The sequence below is a fragment of the Gymnoscopelus microlampas genome, assembly GCF_963454915.1.
Source record: "Gymnoscopelus microlampas genome assembly, chromosome: 8".
Taxonomy (NCBI): Eukaryota; Metazoa; Chordata; class Actinopteri; order Myctophiformes; family Myctophidae; genus Gymnoscopelus; species Gymnoscopelus microlampas.
In genome coordinates, this window is record NC_139945.1 from 51,941,828 (window position 1) to 51,960,509 (window position 18,682).

At 41.8% G+C, this 18,682-nt stretch overlaps 1 protein-coding gene across 1 annotated transcript in view; it reads left to right on the forward strand.

Annotated features, from left to right (window-relative positions):
* Positions 1-5,358: 5,358 nt before the first annotated feature.
* The window catches only part of ppp1r37 (protein phosphatase 1, regulatory subunit 37), a 46,989-nt gene continuing 33,665 nt past the window's right edge, over positions 5,359-18,682 (forward strand). The window contains exon 1 of the mRNA XM_084064102.1: positions 5,359-7,293. Within this exon, the coding sequence (XP_083920228.1) occupies positions 6,537-7,293 (757 nt within the window). The 5' untranslated portion in view covers positions 5,359-6,536. The remainder of the gene's footprint in view (positions 7,294-18,682) is intronic.

Consider the following 18,682-nt stretch of genomic DNA (forward strand, 5'->3'; position numbering starts at 1 on the left):
TGAAACTCTTCTGTCCTCTACATGTCCTCCTTGAAACACACTCTATATATTTTCTGTCAGTTAATTGGTAGGCTTACCTGTAGTACTGTAGATGAGTCATCCTCCTCTCTGCAGTTAGTAAGCACATCATGCCTTCACAGAAAAAGACACAAGACATCTCATCAGTGATTGCAAGTAAAGTGAACTGAAGGACAACCAGAATAGGAGTGTGACACACTCCAACTCAACCCCCCCCCCCCCCACCCCCCAATACTCCTCATTCCTTATCACTTCTTGTTGCCTACTTTTTGATAGATGCTGGCTGCAGGTCAGACATATGTTTGTTAATTGTTCACATCACATGCTATTTTTATATATATTACTGCTTGTTTACTAAGAACGTTATTTTTGATACTGTTGTTTGGACAGATGCAGGTTTGCCTACCTGGTATCCTATAGTTGGGCCTACCTACTTATTAGCACTTAAACATGTTTTTCTTTGACTTATTATCTCCAATGACCTTTCAGATGACAAGGACATTTAGAGACAGCGGCGGTCGGCGGAAGCTGTGTGCCCATAAGTGAACATGCTGTGTCTTTTTAGCATGTGCTCAGTACCTGTGAACATCTCTCTCTTTAGATCCTTTTGTACACCTCTGTACTGCCCACCTTTGGTGTCGCTAGAGACAAGGCAGCATCAGACGACTCACAGCGGCTTTTAATGACAGCATGAGGCTGCTGCTGAGAGCTCCAAGAAGCTCCAATGCAAGCCAGATGTTTATTAGTGTCGAGGTACCTGCACCTGCTCTGCTGTGCAACGTAACTTTATGTACAGGTTTATGTGTAGGGCAGGGGTCTTCAGCGTTTTCAGGCCAAGGACCCCCCTAGCCGAGAGAGAGATGAAGCAGGGACCCCCTCTATATTGTATAAAATTGTGTTTCAGATCAAACTTTTTAGCCGCATGCTGAAAGCAGCGCGGCTCTATAAACAGCACTAGTCCTAGTCGACACCCGAGTGACATTTAGTGACACCTAAGTGTCATTGGCTGTCCTGGCTGTCCTTCACACTTCCCCCCTTTTAAGCGCCCCTTTTAAGCCAATGGGGAGACGAAAATGTAATGGACACGTTAGTCAACGAATTAGACGAGACGAAAATGTTAGGGCGGGACGAATGGAGAAGAGATCCAATCAGAATTACTCTTTTTGTGGGACTAGTTGGGAAGGGATCCAATCAGAACGATCCTCATTGTTAGTTAGGTTGATCCACCCGGAAGCAGACCATATTAGGGGCCAGCATGGACGAACACAAATCACAACAAGCCAACACACGGAGTTACACGTCAGGCCGGAGGGTTAGCCTAAATGCTAGCGTGCTTCATTAGACCTAGTTTGGCTATTACGTTATTATTTGGCCATGTTCACACTGACTTCAATCTTAGCTATTGTTGGGATGGGGAGGCATGCGATAATCCGACAGACCTTTTCTCCGACTATGTGGCATCCGCGTGCGGTTAGGGTTAGGGTACGGGTTTGGTTCGGGTTTAGTATTGAAACGTCGGAGCGCTGTACTGCACCCGTTGGGAAGACCCGTGTGGTGTCACAAAATGTTGCCACCACTTATATAAAAAACATTAGAGCCTTAATCTGCGACGCTATGTTGCCAGGTTTGGCGAGAGAAACAAGCAATCCAAAAAACAAGTAATCAGGTCTATGAAAAGATTGGGGCAAAAAAAGCCTGCCGCATGCGGCTTTATTATGACTTTGGTCATTCTTGTTTTTTTTACTTGGTCTGCACTTTTTTTCCCTCTAGACCTGTACCTCTTTGCCAAAAATAGCCGATCTACAAGCTCACAACGCCTCGCAGCGCGAGGCGTTGTGAGCTTGTGAGTAAAACAAAAAATCCCATCACACTAATATTTGGAGGCCCCCCTGTAGTAACTCTGAGGACCCCCTAGGGGTCCCGGACCCCCTGTTGAAGACCCCTGGTGTAGGGTATCTGAGTCAGTAAATGACATCATCGCTGTCATAACGGACCCTACACGCGGTTCTGTCAGGTTCTCCTCTAGACTGTGGAACCATTGCCGCACAGCACATGTTTGTAACTGAACAATGTGGGCTATTTGCATTTTTGTTTTTTATTTTCCTTTCTGTTACTTTATTGTGTTGTGTTGTTAAATTTAAATATGGATATCCCTGGGTCTGAAATAAAGATTGAATTGAACTATTCTGATTTTGTTGAATTTGTCAATTGTTTTCTATGCAACCCATCCCCAACTATGTGTCATTAAGTTTAAAAGAAGACTGAACCAAGCCAAGAGGTAGCTAAGTTAAGGAGTGTGCTGCCATCTGCTGTTGATATTTCTAAGCATTATAGGCCTGTTCAAGAAGATGAATGAGGTTAGTGGAGGTTTTCCAGTCCATTATGTATTTGAATGAAAAGCTAAGCTATATTGCTTTTAGGCCTATATTATACTGTATATTACAGATGTGGCTCTCTTTGGCTGAAGTCAGAAGTGTGATTAAATAGACTGAGAGGGCACGGTGGCGCAGTCGGTAGCGCTGTCGCCTCACAGCTAGAAGGTCTTGGGTTCAATTCCCGCCGGGGACGCTGTGGGCGTGTCTCCTCCTCCGCGTCATCAGCGCCCATACCCTAGGTGGGGTTGGCGAAAGGGCCCACTCTGTGTGGAGTTTGCATGTTCTCCCCTTGTCTCTCAGGGTAGTTGATACCCTCACAAAAACATGTAGTAATCCTGGTCACTAAACTCCTCCCCCATGACAGCCGGGGCGCCTGATGGAGGGGAAGGGAACTGGTTGGAATAACGTGTTCCTTCCACGCGCTACGTCCAACCAGGGAAACTCCCTCCTGTCAGGTGACAAGAAGGTCAGTTGGCTCTCATGCATTGAAGGAGGCATGAGCTCGGCCCTGGCCTCCCTAGGCTGGTAGGGGAGTGTAGTGCCCAGGATCACTTAGAAAATTGGCACCGGGTGAAAAATAAGGGTTACAAAATCGTGGGATAAAAAAAAAAAAAAAAAAAAATAGACTGAGTGGCATATTACAATGCCATTTCAGGCATTATACATAAATGAATGAATGAATGAATGAATGAATGAATGAATGAATTAATAAATAAATAAATACATAAATAAATTCATTCATTCATATAATTACATTAATAAATAAACAAACAGAAGGCAAAACTGCCTTCTAATTATTAATATGATTTGGCAACAAAGGCCTGTTTGAAATTGACTTGAAATGTTCTGTATCTTTTCTGTATCTTTTTTTATTCTGTGAATGTATTGATTATACAACATAACATTAAAGAAACAGTAAGCTCTTTAGTAAAAGAAAAATACATTTTCAGGAGGGCTTCAAAATGTCAGCCATTCAGGAGAGAGTACCCATTTATCAGCTTCAGTTTTACCGTTCCAATTTTGTCATTTATTTGTGTCATCACTTCTAATATCACTTCATCTTGTATTCTGTGTGATTTCTCTCTCCTGATTGGATAAAATTAGTATCCTGACCTGAAAATGGGTGTTCTGTTTAATAAAGAGCTGGAGACGAGACATGGGACTCCTGTTACTGAACAAACAGTCTATAGCAGACGTTCTCAACCTTTTCAGACGCCCCCAAAATAATCATATTTTAACTGGGGAACCCTCAAAATAATCATATTTGAACTTCAACTGTGGACCCCCCACACTGACAAGCACTTGGAATTGTAGGAGTTGAGGCATTAGGCTACATTTAGTTTGACTTGGTTCCACAGATAAATAGGCCTACACAACGCCTCACGTTGCGAGGCTTATTTTCACAATTCGTGCCTCAATTTGTCCAATGTTTGACAAGTTTGTATACTGTAGTATAGTTTTTTTTATTCTTTTTTTTATTTTAATTTTAATTGTCTCTTAACTGTTATCTGTTCCTCAATTTGCCATGTATTGTTGTACTTTAATATATTTTGATGTGAAATATTTTGTTATGGAATTTATTATATTGGGTAAATATACCCAACGTTAGTGTGACAATTTTCAACGTTAGTGTTCTAGGGTTTCACAACAAAATATCTACCTTTAAATAACAACACAAATATTGTATGCTTGAACAACAAATGTTTTTATTAAAATCAGATGGGGGTCCGCGGTCAAATACGTGTTAATTTGGGGGTAGGTTTTGGTTTGATAACCACTAATCTACAAGCTCACAAGGACGCAGTTGTGACGTGAGCCAACTCTATGGTTGTGTTGTGAGCTTGTAGATCGGCTATTTTAGATGCGTCTGTGCCATAGAGGTATGTCTGTACACTTACATATATCGCCCCTCCCATAGTCCTCCTCTACGTCTACGAAGTGTGCCAACGTGACAACGTGATGACGCACAGACGTACGGACAACAAACAGTTGTGTTGTAGTGTTGCCATGTCAGCTTATTATAAGCGACTTTGGGCTTCTTTTTCTGTAAAGTTAAAGTTGCTTGTAATATAGACCAATTAAATATTTGTTTACCAACATTGACATTGGACGCACAGGTGATTGTTTCATGCAATCAATTCCCAACATATAGTTTCGGGGTGCGCTGGTTTCAGTAGTTCCGGGCCGGCCTGCGGTTATTTGGGGCTTGTTTCTAAAGTGTACTTGCTTTTTTTAGGCTTGCTTCCAATTTTTTAATGTATTATTTAAACCAGTGGTTCTCAAATATTTTCATGAAAATGTTTTGTGCCCAGGGGAGCATATTTGTGTTAGAATGTTTAAAAAAATATTCAAAATATTCCACAAGTTATTGTAAGAGTTTTTGAAAATAGCAGATCTAGCTTGTAGACCGGCTATTTTCAAATAGCTTTAAGTTTAAAGTGCTCATGTCGTCATGTGGCCTAAGTCAGGGGTCTTCAACCTTTTCAGGCCAAGGACCCCCTAGCTTAGAGAGAGATGAAGCAGGGACCCCCTCTATATTGTGTATAAAAATTGTGTTTCAGATTTAACTTTTTTTGTTTACTTGGTCTGCTCTTTTTTTTTCCCTCTACACCAAACACCTCTTTGCCAAAAAATAGCCGATCTACAAGCTCACAACGCCTCGCAGCGCTAGGCGTTGTGAGCTTGTATCTGCTATTTTTTGGCTAAAGTTCTCCTAATGAACCCTAGCATTCTCCTCATGCTAGGGTTCAAGTGGTAAAGGCAAAACAAAAAAATCACATCACACAAAGATTTAGCGGACCCCCTGTAGTAACTCTGAGGACCCCCTAGGGGTCCCGGTCTCCCGGACCCCCTGTTGAAGACCCCTGGCCTAAGTTGCTTCTTTTGGCCTCGTTTTCCTAGGCCCCATTGCTTATTTCTCTCACAAAACACGGCAACACTGTTGTGTTGGACTTGGGGGCTAACAGCTACAGTAGCATAAGGTAACGTTAGACCAACACACAAAAAAACACACACTACTTCTCCTCCTCCTCCTCCTCAGGACTCTAATGATAGCAACGACACGCACGAACCGGAAGATTTAATCTTTATTTGGTCTTATTTTATTAAGCAAAACAATAGTTTGTAGTTATTTGAAGTGTTGTTGAGACAAACCCAGTGAAACATGCTCATATAGTGCTCGGGAGTATGACGCCTGTTTTTTTCCCCTGCTAGCCGAGGAGGCTCGAGCGATGCGAGCCGACAACAGCCGTTTCCTTTCCACAGGAGGATGGACGTTGAGGAAAGCGTTGCTATTTGAGCTTACATAAGTCATATTATTATTATTAATAATAGCCAGGCATGCAACATCATCATCGCCTGGCCCCGGGTGTTCTTATTATTATTATTATTATTACAGAGAACAACTTTAGCTAGCTAGCTCGAGCTCGTTCAAGTTCACGCCAATGAAACGGTCTAATAGTCTTGAGCTAGCTGACTTTCTGCTGCTAGCGTAATGGAGGCACCCTGAGAGAGGGTTTGTTGTTATTCATTTGAAAAACCGACTCGGCCTGCTTGTCCAAACACACTGACAGTACTAATGTGTTAATGATGATGAGGACATTTGCATCACAGTTGTAGATTTTGCACACGTTTGTGACATGAAATTATATTGACGCTAGCTAGCTCCTGCCACCATCTGACTGTGTCGGAGTTATAGCAAAGTTATATAATTTGGCAAACAAAAGGATTATAGAAATTGTTGCAGCTGCATATCCACGAGTATCATCAGACGCTCGGAAATGTTTTGAATTTCGCATAATTGTTGGCGGGGGGATTTCCCTTTTAATTACGTTGCGTTTGTGGAGGATGTGATGGTATCAGGTAGAGTTCACATCTTGTGTATAGAATAAGGGGTTAGGGGTAGCCCATCGTCAAAACAAACTAAAGCAATTGTGATTATATGATATAGACTAATACATTTCCAAAGCAATTATAGATGATATTGAATTAATATTAGCAATAAAGGATCAGGGCAGTTGCACAACACAAAGCAATCAGCAGACCATCAGTAGATACCAGACAGGCTTAAACCCAAGTTTAGCATTCAGGCTTAAGCCAAATAGCCAGCCTGACTGATACTTGTTGAGGACTTGAGATGAAAACATGAATATCGAGGAGCAGTCTTTAGATTTGTGCAATGTCAAGACAAAGAGCAATGTGGATGATGATGAACACAACACCACCAACAACACAGAGGGGGTCACATTCCGGATCACAGAACTGATGGACAGGGATGTGGGTAAACTAAACATTGTTACCTCTGAGGTCCCTGACACACACCGACTCACTGATAGTCTGCCAGATGCAGAGAAAGACGAGCACCAGTCACATGATGCACTGGGAATTGACGAGGTCAATGGGAATAAAAATACCAGTGTCCAGAATGCCCCTGCTGTGGCGAATCCAATCCAGGCTTCTGTTGAACAGAACAAGGGGAATGCCATTGTGGAAGTTATCAAGGAAGATAAGGACACTGGACCTGCAAAGTTTGTTCTGGGAGAAGGAGACGATGGTGGGGACATGGACATAGGTGTGGACCTAAGTCTGGATGAGAGTGGTGTTTTGGAGGCTGAACCAGCAAGCCTCGGACCCTCTCAGTCAGATAATGCATCAGTCTCTCAAAGTACCAAGTCGGAGCACACAACCCAGGGTGTCTTAACGAATAGTAAGGCAAAGACTCCTTCAGAACAGACCCAGGAGGAGAGTGTAACAACAGTTTCTCTCCAAGACCAGGCCGTGCTGTCCCCCACTGCAGAAGAAGATGACGAAAAACACAAACAAGGTGGCAAGAGGGTGACGTTCCCCTCTGATGAGGATATTGTCTCTGGAGCAGTGGAACCTAAGGACCCCTGGAGACATGGTAATAATGTGTGTGTCCGTGTGTCTAGTTCTGGTCCATTGCGTTAAAAGGAGTTCTCCTTCTAACACTATGGACCAGAGCTACTGTCCATCTACTGTCCTGATTTGTTTCATCTGTGCCTGTCTGAATATGCAGATTTGGAAAATATACATATTTCAATCTGAAGGCCCATTAACACATATGTATTTAGCCCAAGTCCCGTTCATTCCCCAAACATGAAAACAGTTATTCATTAAACTATGACCTGTGTTCAACGTGGCATGTATAGCCATTGGCAACATTCAGCTTGTGGAATGTCAACTCTTGACACTTGAGAGGTGTGTTGATGAACCAGTGTTCCAGTGGAATGTTGTACTGTATCATGTCTCTCCTTAATGCCCCTCAGGCTTCAATGGCTTTGTTCAGATTGCAGACGAATCCGATTTGCTTCTCAAATATGATCTGTACGACTCACTGTCCACTCTGTTATTTGTAAGTGACCAGTTTGGATTTGCGTATTCAGGCTTTGTCAACCTATCCTAGGCATTATACTCTTATCGTATGACTGTAACTCGCAGAAAACAGTAGATCTACAAGCCTACAGGTATTTTCTGCAAGCAACACCGTTTTACGAAGTATAGCGCTTCAGTGTCAGAGGATCCAGACTGAAATCAGATTTTAATCACATTTCAAGCCATCTAGAAATATGGCTCAAATCTGAATTGTAAAAATCTGATTCCATCATTTTTTTTGTTGTTCAGACTTGATAACACAATCTGATTCCATTCTGGATAGGCCAAGAATCCAGTCTGAACATAGCCATAGACTGTCTTTGAACCAAGGCCAACCAGGACTGAGCTCTGGTACTTGAGACCTAACTAGAATCTGTTTTGACCCCAAGCAGAGCTGTTGCCACGGCCCCTTTGCCTAACACTAAAGTTTCCCGCTGGATGTTGTAGGGTAATGTGATAATAATAATTGGTCTGTGTTTTGTTTTGTGCTGGAAGGGCTCAAGTGAGCCTGAGTATAAAGGGAAAGACAACAGGTAGCGGATTTCTTGTTTGTTGTTGTAGCTTTTCTTCATATAGGCCCAGGCCTGTGCTCTGTACACGTGTACAGTATGTGTGTGTATGTACCTACCTGCATGTCCCGTCACTCCTCGAGTTTCTTCGTTTTAGTAGAGTAGGGTACTGTTTGTTCACTGACAACCATCCGGTAAGGAGGCTTATGTTGGATATGGCACTGCCTTTACCTTTGATATAAGCTACGTCTCTTTAATATTTAGCCAACTGTTTGTATGCATTAATCTTGTGAGTGTAGTTTTCACGAACTGTGTCGTGGGATGATCAAATTGAAATGGATTAGGCTATTCAAAAGTCTCAAAAGTGAGTTAATGTAGTCTACATATGAGGGTTTTCATTTGTAGTTATTTCTTAATTCCTCTGTTCTTTTTGCATATTATTTCAATGTGATCTTCCTTGTAACCTTGTTTGCTTTATTTCCGTGTGTACAAAAGCACAAATGTAGGCCACTTCAAAGCAAAAGCCTGAGTTATACTTAATTGTGCATGGCACACCGAAAAGTGCAGATCTACAAGCTTGCATTGTGCTGCGACTCGGTGTGAGCTTGTAGATCTGCTAATCTTGGTGTATGTCACTGGCGTGAAATAAGTATAAATCAGGCAAAGGTCACTGATGCAGCATGGTCAGGTGGGGGATGGTGATTAACAAGCTTCACTCACACAAAAGCAGTAAGCACAAATGTTCATGTCTTGATTTCTAGCTCAGGATTTGAATCTTGCTTATTTGTGACCGCTTATCTGTAGCAAATACGAAACATTCCTGGGATGAGTCTAGTGGAGACAAGTAATAGGCTATTACACCTCATAATTACATTTGTATTCGTCCATTGGCTAATCTTCCAAGAGTCCACATTATAAACATAAATAAGAAAACACATACCCTAATTGTTGACATATCTTATTCACCCATGTGTACATACACATGTATAACATATGTACAGTACATTAGCATATATACTGTATGTACCTACATGCACATTAATTTACATGTTTTCACATAATACCAATATTGTATAAACCTACTGAGACTGCAATACTATAGTGTGATGATACTGTAGCTACATTTGAAACTTTAAATCTTGCAATCAACTGTTTCACTGCCATACTGTTCTTGTGTGAATTATTGTAATAAGTACATTTATTTATCTTTCATCTTAATATGTCAATTTGTTAGGGTTTGGTCGAGATGAGTCGGTGATAGCAAGCACATGCAGATTCTTCTTCTGAACAACATTATCTCATCCAACTTTATTTACCAAATAGTTAACATTCATATGAGTGATATTTACACACTTGACAAGTGTAAAATGAATAGTCAATAAAGTCAATATAGCGGCTAGGTTGCATTGGATCGAGTTGCTTGATTCATTCTAAAAGATAAAACGGACAGGCAAGGTAGTCAAGTTTAGGAAAGATCTAAACTTTGATCCTATGCTCCCCAAGGATGGGAATTTGTTTTAGCTGCCTCTCTTTAATCTCTATCGACAATTGATCATTCATCCAAATGTATGTACCCTTAAGAGCCTTGCCTTGGGTCTTCACTCTAGTCTTCACCAACTCCTTTTGTTGAAAATGCTTGAACTGAGTGATGTCGAGTGATGAAGTGTTATTCCTCTCCTTCTATCCCAGTCTATGGACCCTTGAGAAAGAAATGTCCTCTACTGATTTTGATTGATTGAATACTTTATTTGTCAGAAATGTAAACAGCACGTGGTACAGTCAGACATTAAGGCTAAAAGGATAACACAAAAAAAGTCCTGGGACAATTTTAATTGCTGACATGTAAAATCCTGTATGGTTTGCTTTGTTTTGTGATTGTCCCTCTCAGGAATCCCTGAAAAAAGAAAATCGAATCATGTGTGGATCTCGGGATCCACATGGAAATGGTGAATATCCAGAACAAAAACATGCCGACATTCAGTGACAGTGTCTTTTCCAGGTTAGCCTACATACTAAAGAGTACAGACTAACCTGAAATAGAATATATGTTGATTTGATCATAACAGTGGCTTGAGTATATATTATCTAGCTTATTTAGGTGTCATAGTTACAGCTGATAATGCCATGGGTAACAGAGGAGTGTGACAGAGAGGGAGAGATGGTGTCTGGTAAATCAATCATAAGGCATTGCAGGCACAGATATGACTCTCTGATAACATAAAGAGAAATCCTTTTCAGCCTGGGGAATAGGCGGACAATGCTATCAGCTAGATACAAAAACCTAAGATACCATAGAAATTGGATAACATTGATCCAGATTGATGACTTGCTTTCTTAAGGTGTGTGTGTGTGTGTGTGTGTGTGTGTGTGTGTGTGTGTGTGTGTGTGTGTGTGTGCGCCTGCTTAAAATGTTGAAGTGACATTGTTTTACTTTAATGACCTGCACTATTTTACTATTACTGTAGAAAATTCTATTTTGATTTTGCGCTATCATCAAGCACGATGTCAACTTTAGAGGGCTTTGTCATCTAAGAGCAATATTGAATCGTTCTATTGTGAGGAGGATGTCAAAATCTCACATAACACTTCCAGTGCATGCTCTGAATTCCACTGAAAAATCTCTGCTAGCCTACATAAAACAACACTTTTCTACATTTCACATCGGTCTATGTCAGCCTCACAGTAGAAATATAGGATTCAGATAAAAATTGCCAAAGCTGCCTTCTATAACAAGGCAACTACCAATGTCATCATGTAATTAATCTAGATTTTCCCCATGATCCTACACTCAAAAAAAGTTGGCTAAAAATATAACAGCCTTTGTATTAATCTCAGTCCACGGAGCGGGAATTATTCTAAATGGCAAAGTGCATGGCAAAATAAAGCTCCTAGTTATGTCATACAAACATATCCCACATCTTTATTTTTGCTCTTAGCTGCACCCTCTCTGTCTTCTCTCTCTCTCTCGTTCGTTCGTTCGTTCGTTCGTTCATTCGTTCTTGCTCGCTATCCTCTACTTTTCTTTGGCACTCATCCTTTCCCTTTCCTCCAGGCCTGGGCAAACTTGTTACCTCATATCCTGAGATTGCTGAACTTCCTGAAAATGCTGCTTTGGTTCCTCACCTCCCTCCTTCTTTTCCTGTTTCACTCTTCCTCCTCCTCTTCCTCCTCCCTCTGTGCACAGTTCAGTGTGTAGTAGTCACAGTCCAGGCCCACATGAGCAGAGCTTTACTATCCACACACACACCATCATTGCATCATACAGCAAGCATGCACTAGCCAGGTCATCTATTGTCATAGAGCTATCTGTGTGTTTTAGCCCACCACTCAGTGCAAATATTCTGACACGACTGATGTTTGTACACTGGTGTACACACACACACACACACACGCACACGCACGCACGCGCACGCACGCACGCACACACACACACACACACACACACACACACACACACACACACACAATAACCTGGTCCAGTAAATGCATTGTCGTGAAGAGTGCTGGACTGGAGATGCTGCAGTAATGACCAGTTATTGCACCTAATGACAAAGAAGAGCTTCTTGATGGCAACAGCCATTATTTGTCAAGCTACATGCAGTGAATGACTCTGGGCTCTGTCCTGTTAAATCCCCAATCTGTTAATATTAGTTTTTAACCATATCAATGTGGGGTGTATCTTGGAGAGTTTAGTCTCTATGGAAAGTAGCTTTTTGGATACCATTACCATTCATTATTTTTGGTGGTGTTTTTTACATTGTGCCATTAAGGTGAATGTTTTGACTAACATTTAACTAGTACAGTATTTGTTTTGTATAGCTTTGTGTAAGGATAACGCTCAAATCTAATTGTAGTGTCAAACATTGTTTGACTCTTCGAAGAGCAACAGGCGTTTACTGTGGCCAACAGGCAGTCAGGCTGTTTGCTGGCCTACGTGCAATACAGTCTCGTGTCAACAGACCCAAGGCCCACTTGGCAGCGGGTCTTTAGTGGTTCACTGACCCATGAGATGTTGTGTGATGTGGCTGCGGACCAGTGTACGACCTGAAAGGCCAAACTGGGTGCAGAGCATGTCTACAGTGCTTCAATATCCTGTGTGTGTGTGTGTGCGTGTGTGTGATTGCCTGTGTCTCAGTGTCCGAGCCTGTGCACCTGTAGCTCTGGTCTGTGTGTCATGATGATGTGGCTGCACTCACACTGTGTTCATCTGAACGCTCCAGTAATGTGACCTTTGGACCTTAGCCAGTGACACCCACAGAGGAGGGAGTTATCTTGGCCAGTAGTTTGGAGCGTTCACTCTCTGTGGGAATGAAGCTGCTATTCCCCATCACAGAAAAATAGATAAGCCATTTTACAGCTCTGATATGTGAGCACTAGTGCTTAAAACCAGGAAAGCATCTGTGTCATTTTAGGTTTTCAAATTTTTGCATTAAAAATTTAAGATATACAAGCTCACAGCGCGTCACTTCGTGCCACACCGCAAGCTTGTACATCTGCTATTTTTTAAACATTACTTAAAAAACTTAAAAGTGTTAGAACTACTGATAGAAGGCATTTGTAGAATCGGCCTCAGGTCTTTATGGGTTATGGCTTGAGTGTTACAACCGCCTCATCCCACTCAAAGAAACACAGAAATGATTTAGTCTCGATCACATGACAAAGACAAACCTGGGTTCTTATCGTGGGTATGAATTGCTTTGTGATCTTTGTGATAAAGTTAACACTGTATCATCCAGTGATTTTCTCCTCTCTGCTTAGGACTATAGTATGTTTACTTCTGTCACATAGGACTTCCTTGTCCCCTACCCGCTCTTATCAGCCGTGACGATTCTGTTAGTGGCCAGCATTATTCTCTTCACAAATGGTCCCTTATTTATAAATAGAATAGAACATCCATTTATTAGCCACAATAGCCAGTGATTTCACCCTCTCTCTGTTTGTCTCTCAGTTACAGGCCTGCCATTATTATTTTGACTAATGGGTAATCTTGAAATGTCTGCTGTTATTTTTACCCATCAGTTCAGTTTGTCATGTTTTAAAGGAGAATTCCGGTCATTTTAAGTGTTATGTTTGATGTGTGTCAAATCACTTACCAACGTAGAAATGAAAATCGCGTTACTCGACAGATCCCCCTGTCAACCCCCACCGTTGCCATGATACTCCTATCGTGGATAGCCCAAATTCGCCTATTTTAACAAATGTAAAGTCTGTTTTTTTCTCCTAGTACTCATTGTGGAGTCCCATGATAACGTAACAGGCGCTAAAACTCCCGACAAGCTAACGGCTAATAACAGAACGAGCTAACGCTGGGGCTGCTTATCTCTCTGCATGGCAGCCCCAGGTTGCCAGGTCGGGAGAGAAACCAGCAACCAGCATTAGCTCGTTCTGTTATTAGCCGTTAGCTTGTCGGGAGTTTTAGCGCCTGTTACATTATCATGGGACTCAACAATGAGTACTAGAAGCAAAAAAACAGACTTTGCATTTGTTAAAATAGGCGAATTTGGGCTATCCACGATAGGAGTATCATGCCAACGGTGGGGGTTGACAGGGGGATCTGTCGAGTAACGCGATTTTCATTTCTACGTTGGTAAGTGATTTGACACACATCAAACATAACACTTAAAATGACCGGAATTCTCCTTTAATAACAAACACACTTTAAAAAAAGTTGTCGGTGGTGGGGGGGGGGGGGGGGGGGGGGTTGATAATTGAGAACCAAATGGACTCTCACTGGGTTTGTTGTTTTGGTACACGTACAGCCTTGGGGCATTGGACAAAACTTTTAGCCAGACTAACGTTAACTTAGAAACACATTTTCATACTTGGTGCAGTCGCTGGGATGTACACCATGTACATATACCTGCTACTACATTTGATTATTTGACCTTTTTCCTGCGTTTGTGTTTTTTTCTTTTCTTTCCTGCTCTCCTTTATCGTCTCTCTTTATCTTATCCTCTCCTCTCACGAAAACTACATAATGATGGAACAGGCACGGTAGAAAAATATTACACCTGTAAACCTGTGATGTGACAACAAAGCATTTGTTGTGTTGCTCATCTTGGCTTGCACCGACCGATGGCAAATTTTGCAGACGCTTTACTGTGCTGTGTAGATTTTTAGAAATCCAATCCACTTTCATACTAATTTCATGTCGATATACTGTAGCTCTATTCAACTCTTTTTTTCACCCCTTTCTGCTGGTAGCCCAATGTAAACAATGTGTCTCAGTCAGTAGGAAATTAGTGTGTAGCCTACTTTGACATGCAAGCCAGAAACGGCAGTCTGACTGGTAGTTGTGTTTATTTCTGCAAGTTGGATAAGCTTTTAGATCTATCCATCTATTGAGTATTAAATAATGTCCGACTCCGATCTTTCTCAACGTAAATTTTATCACGATCCACTATCGAGATCATTTATCTCTCAGCCCTATGTCTCCATTAGGGTGAATGCATCTGAAGGGCATAATTCTGGTACTGATATTCTTGTAATGAGTGCAGGCTGTTTTGTGGTGGTGGTGAGTGGAAAGGCTGATCTATACAGAGATAGAGATATGCTAATGGCAATTTCCTCAGCATTTGTCTAGGTTGGTGCAGACTGTTGTCTGTTAATTATTGACCAGCAAGCTGCTAGCTAGCTCCAAATTATCCCTCTGTGTTTGCATAATCACATTCCTCTCTGGCTGTGGATTTAATAGTTCCGACTTCCAAGCACTGTCTATTCTTGAGCCTCCTCACCGCTAGTCGATAAAGTGCAGGCCTGCAGGGTGTTAATTTGACTCTTGACAGAGATTTAAGTTATGTTTTACACACAGAGTTTATTGACTCCATACGTCATTTTTACTGTGTAGTCACCAAAGTCACCAAATACCCGTTTTAAACCTATGACCCTGTATAGACCAGTGCATGAGACTATGCTAAAGAGGCTTACGTTCCCCCAGGTGGTTCTTTAAACAGATTGGGCCATCTCTTTGGAACACTCCCATGCCTGGCCATTTAACCACTGTCCCTCTTCATTAATCTGGGCCTCCTTCATTGAAGAATCCACAGGCAGTGAAAAGGAAGGATCCAGTGATGAGTAGTACGCCCTCTGCCTGGCATAGATCTTACTCTCTGCCTGGCCTAGACCTTAACCATCTGTTCTTCTCCGACTAGCTGGGTAACAAGTCAAACTCCACTGTGTTTTAATTAACAGTCTGAACAATTCAATATGGGGACATTCAATACATTTTTTGATATGTAGGGAAAAAGACTTATCTCTGTCTTCTTGAGTAAGCTGTGTGTAGATTGTGGGAGTCTGATTCCAGAGATTTCAGACAGTGCTGAAAAGTCAACCAGCTGTTTATGTGTTACTGATGTTGCTGTCACTCTCCAAAGCACAGCAGTGTGAAATGGCAGGGATGCGAACCAGGGGCTAGGAGACAGGCTATTTTAGACATTGGCACTTAGATGCTAAGTAGGAGTTGGCTACAGTCCTTCTATGCAGCCCCCCCCCCCCACCACCACACCATCCACAACCCCATCTCTGGAGAATTGTCTGAATGTGGTCTCCTCCCATGTCATTCCATACATGCAGTGGCCTTTCTGTGTGCGAGACAACTTGTACCATACCACACCCTTTTGTCCTGTTGCCCTGTTCTGACCCTAGTCTGAAATCTGTGTTGATCGTCAAGGGCATAAATGAAGATGTGCTTAATTTGACTAATCTGTGTGATTTAGTTATGTAATCTAAATCTAAGGGCTCAGACCCAGGACTCTACACAAATGCTTGTCAGTGGATCAAGTGAATGTTCGGGCCAACTATGAATGAAAACGGAAACGATTGGTGACGTCAATTGATGCAAGAAATTGGCTCGCTCAGACTTGTCCAATGCTACGGAAATGGGGAGGCTTATGTATATGACAGACAAGTACAGCAGTGAAAGGAAACAGTTGAAGATACCTCTACATACTTTTGGACAACAGAGCAACTAGTATGGTACAACCCGCTTTGCACCTAACCATGATCATCAGCAGTACGGCTGTCTCCTTCACTTCTTTAGCCTACTCATCAGGACCATGCATCCAGTGAGAGAGACTTTGAAATTTGAGTTGTGCACCCATCCTAATGACCAGGTTGTACAACAACAAGCAGGATAATGTTACGCTAGTACCTGCATGGTGCTTGTAACATCGGGTATTGTCGGGAATAACACTTTAGTTTAGAAATGTCTGTATTGTTGGTCAAGGTCATTTAAAGGTAAAGGTTGTTATCTAATCAACTGACAGCCAGCTGAAATTACTAAATAAAGTAGTCAGATAAGATTATGAGTACCTGAATGTACTTTGATACAGTGCATCAGAATTTTTGTTTAGGAACAACAGAGAAGCTCTTTCTTTTTTATATTATGAGTCTAATATTAAAACGACAACAGACTTGCAAATATTGGAGATACAGTGAGAAATATTTTTGAGGCATGGCCATTGTCCAGGCTCAGGCATATCAACAATAAAAGAAACAAGTTGTCACTCGCTGTTTTTAATACATGTGGTTTATTATACAGAAAGTGCTTTAAAATATGGTAAGGACATTAATGCTCATCAATCAGAGAATGAGAGACGGTGAGATAAAAAAAGAAAATACTCGAGTGGATTCCATCATCAAACCGATTATTGCTTTATAACAATATAGCAACAATTGCTTTACAGTGTGTGTATGTTCAGTAACATGGGTCCTCCGTCTCTTTAATAAACAGAAAATACATATTCAGGCCACCAGATGCCAATTTCAGCCAATCAGGAAAGACTGAGGGCACCCATTTATCAGCTTCCATTTTATTATATTTAGTGTTCCAGTTCCACTTTTATCTGCTCACTTCTTTGTGTCATTACTTCCAATTTCACTTTATCCAAACCAAACCTGAAAATGCTCTATAGCAGTTATTGCTATAGAATTATTGCTATATTGTTAATATTATAGGTTTACTTTGATGGAATTCACTCTTGGGTATTTTTATGTTTTTATTTTACCTGTGTGTCTCATTCTCAGATTCTACAGTGTGTAAGTGGGTCAGGCTGCTCTTGAGCCCATTTTGAGGAACACAGTGAACTTTTCCTTCGATGCTCCTCTCCTTGGCTGTGTGCAGCAAACTGTCTGAAAAGACGGACTGCCGTGATGGTATGAATGTGGAGTCTGGAGCTGCCATATGAGGAGTTCATTTTGTTCTTTTTTGAGATGAAGATTTAGGCAACATTCTCTCAACACCCGTGGTATCATGACAGAGGTTTACACACAAAGGCGCTAGACTCGCTTCAGGCACTGCGGGACACTACAAGTACTGTTTGTGTGTTTTGGTGTGTTTACATTTTGAGCATCATAAGCAAGAGCAAATAAGTGAAGGCAAACTGAGGGAAGGCATGTTGATTGGAGTGATCAGTCAAATACTTGAATATAAGGTTATGTTAGGCCTGCCATCATGATGATCCAGTCCTGTCCTCTGTCCCACCCTCAACCCCAGACTGGCACTTAAAGTACAAAGCACCACTCTCAGTCTGTTTCACAGGGGATCACTGTAACGGTCTTGGATTACTGTCCCAAGTCCACCTCACACCAACATGTGGGATTAAACGTAGTTAAGCTGCACCTCAGTGTCCCTGTGTGTGTGTTTGCCGCATATGTCTGTGTATGTGCCTGACGATGTCTCATACAACAAGCCTTCATTTGTTCTTTTATGTGCTCAGATCAGTGACTCATAGGATGGCCTTTGAGAGAAGGAGACAGAAGGGGGGGTGTATGGTTGTATTGTCCCTGTTGTGGCGATTGCTGCTTTGCTGCATCATAGACACACGCGCTAAGAACAGCCTCTGCAATATCTGGCTCGCCTGCGCTTTAAGTTTTCATTGTCAAACCTTGACCCAGCTATCGTGCTTTTAATAGTGCCTTAGGATGTATTTTTCTTTCTTCCTCATCCTCAGTAAAACAAAACTTAAATAACCATATGTACCCGTGCGTATCTCCCCTCAACCAATGTGCCTGTACTTGTTGCCTGATACTTTGATATTTTCTTTGAGGGATACTCCCTTTTAGACGGTTTGTCTCTCCTGAAGCTACCAAACCAGCCAAACTGTGTAATAACAACACCTCCTAGGCATGTCTCATGTAAGAATATTTTCCATGTTCTCTTCCTCATCTCTCACCATTATTACTCACATACGTGTGTATCTATCAGTCTGTCGGTCCATGCACAGTTACAGGTATGCATGTTCACAATGTTAGTCTGTGTTTTCATCATTGGGTCTGGCTCAGTTATGGACCAGTGTGTGTGGCAGTAGGAATCATTTGTGGCCTTGTAATCCAACGGGAACAGCTCTCACAGTAGATTGATCAGTGCAAGGTAAAGGGGCACACAGTGTG